Source organism: Panicum virgatum, chromosome 9K (assembly GCF_016808335.1).
Source record: "Panicum virgatum strain AP13 chromosome 9K, P.virgatum_v5, whole genome shotgun sequence".
NCBI classification, from domain to species: Eukaryota; Viridiplantae; Streptophyta; class Magnoliopsida; order Poales; family Poaceae; genus Panicum; species Panicum virgatum.
In genome coordinates, this window is record NC_053144.1 from 2,222,181 (window position 1) to 2,234,326 (window position 12,146).

Sequence of the window (12,146 nt, forward strand, 5' to 3'; positions counted from 1 at the left end):
CATTTTAGATTGGTGCATTTCAGAAGAACTGGTTCTGCAAATGATAAGAACAGGCGAATAAATGGACGTCAAACATCGCATACAAATCTCTTCAATTGCAATTAATCAACCTTGAAAATGCTAAGAATATTTTAACACCATTTCTAACTTTTGTGAAGAAAAAGAACCATTGCCTTCACTCAGAGGCTGTGGTGAATCTAGGGTTTATTATTAGGGTGGTCCAATACAACAATTTTTTTAGAATATTTTATTGAATATATCAATTTTAACTTACAAAAAGTGTAATCTCTCATAATTCATCTCCTCAATTCAACTAACAACTGTTATACTACTAACTATTTTTTCTATCAGTAATAATAATGACAGATATGAAGAAAAAACTTAGAGGATAAGGGTCTTTGGGCCAAATCTTAGCAAATACTTATTTGTTAAGAACTAATCGAATTGAAGTCATAGTGTCGTCGTTGGCAAGAATCGATATATTCGCGATATCTGGGTCACAATTGGTATCGACTAAAGAAATAGTAGGAATCCCCAAAATGGCACATTCCCGAAGAGCTATATACTCTTTTTGCTGATCAAGGATGATCACAATGTCAGACAACCTCGCCATATATTTGATTCCGCCGAGATATCTTTGCAAGGTAGATAATTTTCTCTTTAAGATTGTCGCATCTCTTTTTGGGAGATGGTGGAATTTTTCCATTTTTTCTTCTGCTCTTAAGTCTCTAAATTGAGAAAGTCTAGTTTTGGTAATCGACCAATTCGTTAACATACCACTGAACCACTTTTTATTAACGAAATAACAACAAGATCTTATTGCAGCTGATGCTACTAAATCTGCTGCTCTTTTTTTGGTATCCACAGTTAAGAAGCTTTTTCCCTGACTTGCTGCATCAAAAACTAAATCACAAGCTTCTGATAAAAAACGAGCTTTTCTAGCGAGATTTGTAATATGAGTACCTTTACGATTTGCCGAGATGTAAGGGGCCATTTTAGGATTCCATTTCTTAATACCATGACCAAAATGAACTATCGCTTCTATCATCTCTTTCAAATTGATGTTCCAATATCTTCTTGTTATTTTTTTTCACACTTCCTTTTTATTTTTATTTTTTTTGTCTTACCATTACGGAATTAGTTTCTTTTTGAAGATTAAGAAAGAGCTGAAATAGCTTGAAATAAATAATAATTGTTCTGATGAAACCTTCTACTCAGAATTAACCATTGATACACGGTATAAACATAGCCTTAATGAATTAACTGACTTCTTTTACTTATTAAAATACAAAATAAAAAATCGGACCTGTTAGCATTCTGAGGTAAAAAGTATAGTTTAAATTAAAGTAAAAATAAATTGCTTTATGTATACTTAAATCGTATAAATAGTGGTAAAAGGGGCTTCTTATATTTCATAGAAATTGTTTGTTACATCAGAATCAGAAGAAACTAATTCTGTATGGAGAAACAAAATATCTCTCATTTCCAATGCAAATAATTTTTTTTTGAATGTTGAAATAAAGGTTCTTGTCTTGTGGGGAACGATGGACAAATTTTTGGAATCCGGTACCAACAGGTATAATCCCCCCGAGAACTACGCTTTCTTGGCCGGGACTCAGAGGAACCAAAAGATATTACAACGTTTTTATCATGGGGAAGGATCAGAAGATCCTAAAAGTTTCGGATAAAAGCCTGTTTTTTTTACTAAGAAGTGAAGCATCGCCTTCACTCAGGGAACTAAAAGATGTTGCCCAATACTAGTTCTACGGGTGACCGGACAGAAGCGAAGTCACGGTCGCCCCCCAACGTAGCGGGTCTCGCTCCCACGTGACTCCTCCCAACCTCCTTTTTTTCTATCGGCTTCACCTTCCTCTCGTGAGATTCCCTTCCGTTCGAGTCTGCTTCATCTTCTTTTTTCGTTCTCTTTTTTTAGCTCTGGATCTGACTTAGTGTTCGCCGGGCCGGAGGTGCAGTGCGGCAGCCCGGGTGCGTAGAGGCACAGCACGGTGGTCCGGCAGCGAGGAGGCACGGCGGCCTAGTGATGGGGAGCTCCGCGAGCTTCACCTATCAGGGGCGAGCGGCGCGGCGGCGGGCTTCCACGGAACAAAGCTCCACGCACGGCGCGGCAGCCCGCACCTCAGGCTCTCGCCAGCAACAGCGCGGGTCCTCCCCCAAGCATTCGCCTCCGGCAGCGGCGGCGGGAAGCGGGTAGCCCGAAGGGGTAGCAGCGTTATTTTTCTTTTTTCTGTCTTATTTTTTGATGCAAAAATTTGCACAAAACTTTTTCTCCATTTTTTCTAGTTTTGGATGCAAAAGTTTTTTTTCCAATTTTTTCAACATTTCTTAAAACCTTCTCTTTTATTTTTTTTCTCATTAAAATATTTTTGGTTTCTCTCTCCAAAATATTTTTATTTAAAAAAATTCTCTGCAAAACTTTTTACCCGAGCTTTTCTTTGGTCATTTCTCCTTCAGTTTTTTTGCTGAAAAAAATTTCTCCTAAAAACTTTTATTACAAAATGACAAAAATTTTATCAGAAAAGGAAAAAATAAAGAAACTGTTGGAATTCGACCGTACGGAACGAATCTACCAGGCGCCCATAAATTAGGGTGCTCCAAGATGTTGCAACCTATCATAGGGGGAAAAGATGGCAAGAACCTACAAGTTTAGCATAAAAGCCTGCTTCTTTTACCATTGATGCACTGGAAGCAGCAGAAGATATCTGAATCCTAAATATCTAAAGGACAGAGATGGACAGCAAGCATAGATTGCAGAAGTACCCAAAATAGAGCTCCTTTTTTTTTTGAAAAAGCAGAGCTCCTTACACAGTTTCAGAGCCGATTTCATCTGCTAGCCACGGATCCCCAGTCCCCTGCACGCCGCCGCATCCTCCATTCCTCCTTCGTCACACACGACACGAGCACTGCCTCAGCCATCGCTCCGGTTGCCAGAGACGGCGCAGCTCGATCGATGTGAACGCCATGGATCCAACACCTACTGCCTCCTCTGCCGCTGATATCAATTATCATACCTGGCCCGGAACAGGGACAGCGAAATAATAGGCAGGCCCCGCTCCCACGTCGCCGGTCTCGAGAGAGAAAGCGACATTCTTGAATCACCAAGATTCCAAGAAGGCAACACGCATGCGATGCCGACCAGAGATCGGACGCAGCAACAGCGCTGACTCGCCAAGCTAGGGGTGGGCATTCGGTCTATTCGGGTATTTCGGTTCGGTCTATTCGGGTTTTGCGAATTTCGGGTTTCAAAAAATGAGAACCGAAATTTTAAAGACAAAATTAGGAACCGAACCCGAATAGACCGAATATTTCGGTTCGGTCTATTCGGTCCACCGAATTAACCAAATAATAAACACACCATCATCTTCCATCAAAATATATGCAATGAATAGTTAAATAGAAGTACGAGTAATAGCGATAAGTAACTATGAAAAAATAGCATAATGAAATAGACATACAAATATTAAGATGAGATAACAACTATTAGCTAATAAGTTCAAAAATCACATAAGATATCATGGCATACCAAGAGTTTGAATGAATTTCGGGTTATTCGGTCTATTCGGGTTTTGGAGGCTAGGAACCGAACCCTAACCCGTACCCCGAATTAAACCATAAATGTGGACCGAACCCGAACCCGAGAACCATAAATTCGGTTCGGTTCAGTTCGGTTTGGTTTTTTCGGGTTTTAAATGCCCACCCCTACGCCAAGCGAAGACTCATCCCGAGTGAGAGGGAGACCGGCTGCCTCTGCTCTACCTGCCCAAGCATTAGCAACGAACGCCGGCCGGGACCTCGACCTCGTCGTCAAGGCCGCGGCCGGTCCTGGGGTACGGCATCACCGTCCTCTGCTAACATGGGAACGGGATGGACCGGACCGGAGATCCAGCAATGACCACACCGTGTGATACTAGTACATCGTCCCCAACACCACACCAGTGCAGAGTCATTAGTCGTCTTCTTTTACTGCAAACACGCAAGTAGTGACACTGCACTCGTTGTTGTGGGTCTCTTTCTGAATGTTGCTGTTCTGTATCTGCAGAATCTGCATATAAAGTAATATGGACAGAAGACTCATGACTTGGGCCTAAACGTCTAATTAAGCTGATGTAGGACCTCTGCTCTGATAGGGGTACGTATACTACTCCATCCGTTCCAAATTATAAGACATTCCAAAAAATTTGGAGAGTCAAAGCAATCTCAAATTTGGCCAAAGTTATAGAAATGAATATAAAGATTTATGATATCAAATTGATGTACTATGAAAATATAACTAATAAAGAATCTAATAGTACTTAATTTATATAATAAATATCATTATTCTATTATATAAATTTGGTCAAATATAAAAAACTTTGACTCTTTAAGATTGTCGGAATGTCTTATAATTTGGAATGGAGAGAGTATTTGAAAACTTACCACATTGTTGATCGTTGATTGAGATTATTTGATAATTATGGTGCAGTGAGATGGATAGACTAACCTGGACAGACATGGTAGTCACAGGCCCCTGCTTGCGAGTGTGCTGCACGCTGCTTCTTACCTCGCTCTTCGTCTGCAGTCGGTGCGATGTTGTTCAGCTGCGGCGTAAAATAGGCAGGTCCACAGTTTGTTTGTGTTGGAGTATATTGAGCACATGTGTATAGAGGCCCATCTAAAAACCCATATATAGGTATTATATATACCCACCCTTCTAAGATTGGAGGAATACAAGCCATCATTTCCTCCTACAGTTTGCAGCTTTGTTGGCCACGTTACGCCTCTAGCTTACAATACTAGCTCCGGAAATGCAGAAGTCTCGAGCTGGAGGGACCTGTAGCTGGGCGTTTAAGTGGGCTAGTGTACCATACTTTTGGCATGAATGTTTCCTCCCTTTTCACGGTGAGAGTGACACCTTTACTTTGTGTGAAATTCTGCAAAACCTAGGTAGAGAAGATAACGAGGGAAGTATGCAAGGGGTTGATCTGGACTATCGAATTTTAGATCCAAAAGTTCAGGATATGCATGAGTTAGAGATTTGCAAATTCAGAATAAAGGCATCCTCGAATGAAACACGACAAAAAAGAATGAGGTGTATTGTGCTCCATATCGAAATTTTGTGGACCAGAAAATCACAGTAACTGAAATAAAAAGGAATGAAAGCGCTATACGCGACTCAGTTGAATTTCTATTATTTTTCCCCTCACTACTTTTTCTCTGATTCCAGTCACATCCCGTCTCCTCTACTCAATTCGTGTTGAGATCAAGGTCCTACACTAGGTTAGGGCTACGAGTCTAGCCTCTAGGGTTAGTGGATTTTAGGATTTGGAGGTTGGATTTGAGAACTTAGAAGGAGGGACATGAAGGAAAGTAGTAATGGAAATGCCTGGTGGTCAGAGCATGGTTAGCCGGTGCGACGAAGGGTAACCAATGTGGAGTGTTAGGGTGGGGCATCTTACTTTGACGGAGCGTGGATGGTTGGGAGAAATGGTACATCTAATGGTGGGATCCGGCAGGGACGAGAGACCGAGGGAGCACTTGCCAAAAACAAATAGAAGTTGCGAGTTTTCAAGGACTCTCGGAAATGACACGCTTGGCATCAAGCGGGTAGGAGTAGTAGCACCCCGGATGCCAGCACTCGCCGCCTGGACAGCAGGTGGTCTCTACCTCGCATCCCTGTCACGCTTTGAAGAATCACCCGCGAGCAGCCAACCCGCGCGCTCCCTTCCCTTCAAGCTTCCTCCCTGGCCCCCCTCCGATGCCGTCCCCTTCCTTCCGCGTCCCTCTCGCCACGCCCGCCGCGGACCACCAGCTGATCGAGCCAGCGCCGACGACGGAACGCGACCAATTCCTACCCGGCCACCAGTAATCGAGACCCACGAATTTAACTCACTGGGAGCCCACTGCGACAGGATCGGAAGATGTAAGCACAGAGCAAACCTCACCTAGCTCGCCTTCGTCCTGTGCGTTCCATCATGGCAGCCGCCGTTCTCGCCGTGCTGGTGGCCTCCCTGCCCGTCCTCCTCGGACCGGCGGAGGCGGCCACCGAGTTCGTGTTCCCCGGCTTCGCGCGCGCCAACGTGACGACCAGCGGCGCGGCCGTGGTCACCGCCTCGGGCCTCCTGCGGCTCACCAACGAGACCAACGAGGTGTTCGGGCACGGCTTCTACCCCGCGCCCTTGCGCTTCAAGGACGCCTCCACGGGCGCGCCGCTCTCCTTCTCCACCACCTTCGTCGTCGCCATCCTGCCGCGCTACCCGGACGCGCACGGCCACGGGATCGCCTTCGCGCTGGCGCCGTCGCCGACCGTGCCGGGAGCCGTGGCGGGGAAGTACCTCGGCCTCTTCAACACGTCGGACAACAGGGGCCAGGGGAGGAGCGCCGCGGTCGTCGCCGTCGAGCTCGACACGGCCAAGGACGAGGAGTTCTCCGACATCGACAACAACCACGTCGGCATCGACATCAACGGACTAGTGTCCGTGAACTCAACACCGGCGGCATACGTCGACCCCGGCACCGCCAGCCTCGTCAGCCTCAGCCTGGTCAGTGGGAATTCCCTGCAGGTGTGGATCGAGTACGACGGCGCCAGCATGCGCCTGGAGGTGACGGTGTCGCCGGCCGGCAAGCCCAGGCCGGCCGGCCCGCTCGTGTCTTCCACCGTCAACCTCTCGTCGGCCGTGGCCGACGACACATACATCGGGTTCTCGGGGGCGAACGGCGCCGCGTCAAGCTCTCACTACGTTCTCGGCTGGAGCTTCCGCGTCGGCGGCGGCCGCGCGCCGGACCTCGACCTCTCGAAACTCCCGGCGCTCCCGTCGTCGAAGAAGACGATGCCGCGGCTGCTGATCGTCATACTGGTTCTAGCTGCCGTCTTGGTACTAGTCTTGGTGTCGGGGGCGGTCGCAGCGCTCGTCAGAAGGCGGCGGCGGTTCGCCGAGGAGGAGGAGGACTGGGAGATCGAGTACGGCCCTCACCGGATAAGGTACAGGGAGCTTCACGCGGCGACGAGGGGCTTCCGCGACGTCATCGGCGCCGGCGGCTTCGGCACCGTGTACCACGGCGTGCTCCGGCGGTCGGGCGCCGAGGTCGCCGTCAAGAAGGTCGCCCACGGCTCGCGGCAGGGGATGCGCGAGTTCGTCGCGGAGATCGCGAGCATGAGCCGGCTGCGCCACCGCAACCTCGTGCAGCTCCTCGGCTACTGCCGGCGGCGCGGCGAGCTGATCCTCGTCTACGACTACATGGTCAACGGCAGCCTCGACAAGCACCTGTTCGACGCCAGCGGCAACAAGCCGGTCCTGAGCTGGGAGCGGCGCGCCAAGATCGTCCGGGACGTCGCCGCCGGGCTGCTGTACCTGCACGAGGGGTGGGAGCAGGTGGTGGTGCACCGCGACATCAAGGCCGCCAACGTCCTCCTCGACGCCGACATGAACGCCAAGCTCAGCGACTTCGGCCTGGCGCGGCTCTACGATCACGGCAGCAAACCGCAGACGACGCACGTCATCGGGACGCTCGGGTACCTCGCGCCGGAGATGAGCAAGACGGGCAAGGCCACCACGAGCACCGACGTGTTCGCGTTCGGCGCATTCCTGCTGGAGGTGGCCTGCGGCCGGAGGCCGATGTCGTGCGACGACGACCTCGACTCGCCGGGGCTCGTCGACCTCGTCCTTGACCGCTGGAAGGCCGGGAGGATCATGGACGCCAAGGACCCAAGGATGGGCAAGTGCGACGAGGCCGATCTCGAGCTGGTGCTCAAGCTCGGGCTGCTCTGCTCGCACCCGGACCCGCGGAGCCGGCCGAGCATGAGGCAGGTGGTGCAGATGCTGGAAGGCACCGGGACGGTGCCGGAGACGCCGCCGGAGGATCTAGGCAGCAACAACAGGTTGTTCTTCGGATACAGCGAGTCGTTCGACGAGTTCGCCACCATGATTTTCCCGGAGTCCGAGACCACCACCGTCACGACACAGCCGTCGTCTTCGCACTCCGACGAGCGGCAGGAGCTGATCTCCGGCTGAGTAGTGCCATCTCTTCTCTAGGTGTGTTTACGAATGGTTGGATAGTAAAACAAGTAGTCACAGATTTAGGTGCTGTTTAATCTTTTTGCGAGTGAACATAGCATATCGTCAGCCATTTGTAGGGATGACAAAAAAAAAGGTTTGATGTATAAAGTTCTAACTGCAGAGGATATAAGAATCAGGTTAAACTATTTCTCGTATATTCATCATTTTAGGCTGGTCCATTTTCAGAAGAGCATACTCAGCAAATAACAAATGCATCAGAACAAATGTTAAACACATCAGCCTTAATAATCGGTTGTAGGTGAATCTCTTCAGGTCACCAGTTAATAAATCTCAAACGAGGACCTAACATCATATCTGTGGACAATAAGAGCCCAAGCGTCATCTTCGCTCACAAGGAATAAACTAGCTTATCATGGCCTCATGGGAAAATGATAGTGGCACGACAAATGCAAGAGAACAAAAAGTGAACACATCAAAGAACAGTTAACAGTTGATAAGCCACAATCGATTGTAGGTATCTCTTCAGATCAACAGTTAATAAAACTCAAAAGAACTAATAATATGGTAAACTCATTTCTGTGAAGAATCAGAACCCAAAGCGTCACCTTCGCTAAGGATCTAAAAGACATTAACTTGCTTAACCTGGGAAAAGGTTGTGGCACGAGAACCCCAAACTCTATAATGGCTGTATGCGTTTAGAACAGTGGACTTGGGAAAACATAGGAAAGATATCTGAAGAAACAAAATACAGAGCAAGTGACATACGGTCCTACATGGAGAATCAGAACAGGCAATGCCAGATTTTAGCTTACAGGTTAGCTGGCTAGTTCATCTATAGCGTCAGCCACAAGCAGGATCATCGTCATCTTCCTCGATCCCCTGGGCAGCACCTTGGATCATTTCGTCATCAACTCCTGAAAGGAAGTTTAGAAATTTTGGTATTTAGCTTCTATCATTACCCACAGATAGAGTCTACAAAAGGAAATGCATATGGATGTACCTTCAATGAAGGACTCAAATTCATCTTCATTTGGTTCCCTTGCTGTGATTCGTGTGACTGATTGATTAATCTCCATCCAGTTTGGCTGCTCAGCTAGGCCAGAGAACAGTGCAGGTCTATCCAGAACCCAGTCATCAACTATGTCTATATGGTCCACTGAGACAGGATCAAATGTTTTCACCTTGCGTTGTTGCCTATGAACATATCAATAAGATCACTCAATAACAATGGCAAGATTCTAAGCAACGAGGTGGTTACATTACCTTTGCTGCAGCCGTAGGTTGTATTGAACAAAGGTGAGATCACGCATTCGCTGACGCTCAAAACTATTCATTCTTTCATCATGAACTTGTTCAAAATGAATGTGACCCCGATCACATCCTCTCGCACTGCAGGTCTGACTGAGAATACGGACCCCTAGACGTGTTAAATTTGGGCAAGCTCCTCCATATGTATACCACCATTCAGCTACAAGATCAAATAACAATAGTAAAGACAAAACATTAAGTATCACTAAACATACTTCACCATGTGACAACCTCGTTCAAAGGATGTGCAAGTTTGACAATGTTCCAAATCTTTAAAGGCAGGTTTATCAGAAAAGTACAACATCTCATTTGATTTTGATGTAAAAAGAAAATAATCCCACAAATGTAACTCATGTTTGCATGGCCAAGATGCAATAATAATACTATTGTGTAAACTAGTTCTTTTTTTTCGAAAGAAATAAACTAGTTCTTCACAAGTTATTAAATACTAACCAGGAGGTAAAGTTCGTCTAGAACGGACGGCCATTTGCCTACGAAAATCCCCTGCAGTCTCATTCCGGTACATGTTGAGCTCTCGCTGGATTTTATCTTGGATTTTCACATCAGAAACCAGCCTTTCTATGCAGTCTAGCATCCCTGAGAAGATTACATTTGATACATCACCTCGAATTCCATCAAAAAATAGTGGATTCAGGAAGAAACCAGCTGAATGAAGTGGCCGTGGTGTTTGGTTGTCCCATCTCCAGTCGATAATATTCCAATAAGCCATGTAGTCGTTCTTACTCACTAGCTCTTTCTTGATTGCTGCTTTGGCCTGGTACAATCCAGCATAAATGTACCCCATAGCAGGCCTCTTGATACTACCGACTAGCTTAAGGAGATGCACGAGTGGTTCGGTGATGTGAACAACGGCAGCACAAGAGGACCAAAATTGCAAGTTGTTAACAAGATTGGTTGCTTCGATCCCTCCTTTGTTTGGCAGCACAAAGTGTATCCACTCATCTGAGTTGACTATGGCTTGCAAAGCCTCCTTCAAACTGTACATGTTCTTCAGTGTGACAAAGTTCATGGCAGCACGAGTATCCGCAGGAACTAGCAGATCCTTGCCTTGCAAATACTTCTTCATTAGATTCAACGCAAATGAGCTGTTGTAGACAAACCCCGTGATGACTTTTGCACTACTTATTATCTCACCGATTGCCCCTACCTTGCTGAAATCTTCCAGCATGCCATCGATGCACTGGAAAGAGCATGGAGACCAGAATAATGTGGGAAATGTTTCGCCTAGCTTTTTTCCTGCAGCTGCATGGACCTCGGAGTTGTTTGTGATTACTTGGACAACCTTTTTCTCGCCAACTTCCTCAACAATACTTTTCAGTAACTCGTACAGTGCATCTGAAGATGCGACAATGCTGGTTGCATCCACCGATTTGAGGAACATAGTACCTTCCGGGCAATATACCGAAAAGTTTATCAAGGTTCTGCCTTTATCAGTGACCCACTCATCAGCCAGCACTGAGCAGCCGGTCCTGGTCCATGACCCCTTGAAGAACTCCAACCTAGCCATCACATCATCCAGTGACTTTTTAAGAATGTGACCACGAAAGCCATGGTATGAGGGCGCCTCAGGCCTCGCTCCTGCTAATGCAATGGCCTCGAGCATGGGCTGGAAGTAGACTGAATTCACTGCTTCCAATGGCACACCGGCATCATACAAGAACCTCCCAACTGCCACGGAAACCTGCTCCTTGTCCAAGCCAGCGTGTCCGAAATGTCCTGATGCTGGCGTAACTGTGTCGAGTTCCATCACAACCTGATGAAGTGGATTGGTCTGAGGAGTAGGCGGAACATGCTGCTGCTGCTGAGTCTGGGGAGTAAGCGCCAGCTGTGGAGTGGAGGCGTTAGTCATCATCTTCCTCTTCTTATTGCTGGCACTGCCCCTCATGGTCTCCGGAACGGGAGTCCTCTGTTGTTCGAGCGGCTCGGGTTCGAAGTCGAGCACCTCGTTGAGCGGGATCATGTGGACGGGGCTGTCGGTCCCCCCGGTGGCGGCGTCGGCGGGGGCGAAGCGCCTCATGTCGCCGGGCGGGAGGGCGTTGGCGAGCTTGCGTTGCATCTTCTTGGCGGCGACGGCGTCGAGGCTGCGGAGCATGGTGTCCTGGACGTCGCGGGGCACCATGGGGCAGCAGCAGGCGTTCCCGGGGCGGCGGGCCAGGTGCTCCTTGAAGCGGTGGATGCCGCCGCCGAGGAAGTGCTTGCCGCAGTAGGCGCACTTGAGGCGCACCCGGCCGTCGGCGCGCACCATAAGGCAGTGCTTCCACGCCGGGTCGTGCTTCTGCGCGCCGATCTGCACCACCTCCTCCTCCTCCCCGGCCCCCGCCGCCGCGCCCTCCCCGTCCCGCGCCTCCATCCGGGCGCGAGCTGCACTGCATCAGCCATCACCGTCGAGCGTCACGAACGGCGGAATTGGATTCGAGCGCAACCGATCGAGCGAGCCCTAGTACTAATCCCCAATTGGCCGGTGGCGCGCGCGCGGGCGCGAGCCGGACGAACCAGTAGAACCCGAGGAGAGGAGTGGGATCGAGAGAGAACTCACCCGGGTTTTTGGGTGGCGAAACGGCCGGGCTTCCCCCAAATCGGCGGCCACCGGGGCGGGGAGGAAGAAAACCAGTAAGACGGAGGGGATTGGGGAAGTGGGGCGGCTCGGCCGGGTCATTGGTGGGTGGGGGTTGACCTGGCCGGTTACATGTTCGCGAGGGGGAAGGGTTGGCCACCGGCCCAGCCGGTTCTCGAGCTGGGTAGGGGTTGGTTCGGGTCAGGTCGCGTCGGGTTGGGCTGATCGGGGCGAATGTGCCGGACCAGTGA

The 12,146-nt window shown here is 48.9% G+C and overlaps 2 protein-coding genes across 3 annotated transcripts; one reads left to right on the forward strand and one right to left on the reverse strand.

The window, feature by feature from the left end:
• Positions 1-5,754: 5,754 nt before the first annotated feature.
• On the forward strand, positions 5,755-8,206 carry LOC120649255 (L-type lectin-domain containing receptor kinase SIT2-like). Its single transcript, XM_039926004.1, has one exon. It carries the CDS (start codon positions 5,970-5,972, stop codon positions 8,004-8,006), a length of 2,037 nt encoding a protein of 678 aa, XP_039781938.1. The 5' UTR covers positions 5,755-5,969; the 3' UTR covers positions 8,007-8,206.
• A 296-nt stretch (positions 8,207-8,502) lies between these two features.
• LOC120649254 lies at positions 8,503-12,007 on the reverse strand. 2 transcript variants are annotated; one of them, XM_039926002.1, is made up of 5 exons: positions 11,878-12,007; positions 9,774-11,707; positions 9,276-9,480; positions 9,013-9,206; positions 8,503-8,926 (listed from the first exon to the last, which is right to left on the reverse strand). In XM_039926002.1, exons 2-5 carry the CDS (start codon positions 11,689-11,691, stop codon positions 8,853-8,855), a joined length of 2,391 nt encoding a protein of 796 aa, XP_039781936.1. In that variant the 5' UTR covers positions 11,692-11,707; positions 11,878-12,007; the 3' UTR covers positions 8,503-8,852. The 2 variants fall into 2 exon arrangements, with proteins under 2 accessions (XP_039781936.1, XP_039781937.1); XM_039926003.1 differs by having other exon boundaries at positions 8,567-8,926; positions 9,774-11,984.
• Between the last annotated feature and the right edge of the window lie 139 nt (positions 12,008-12,146).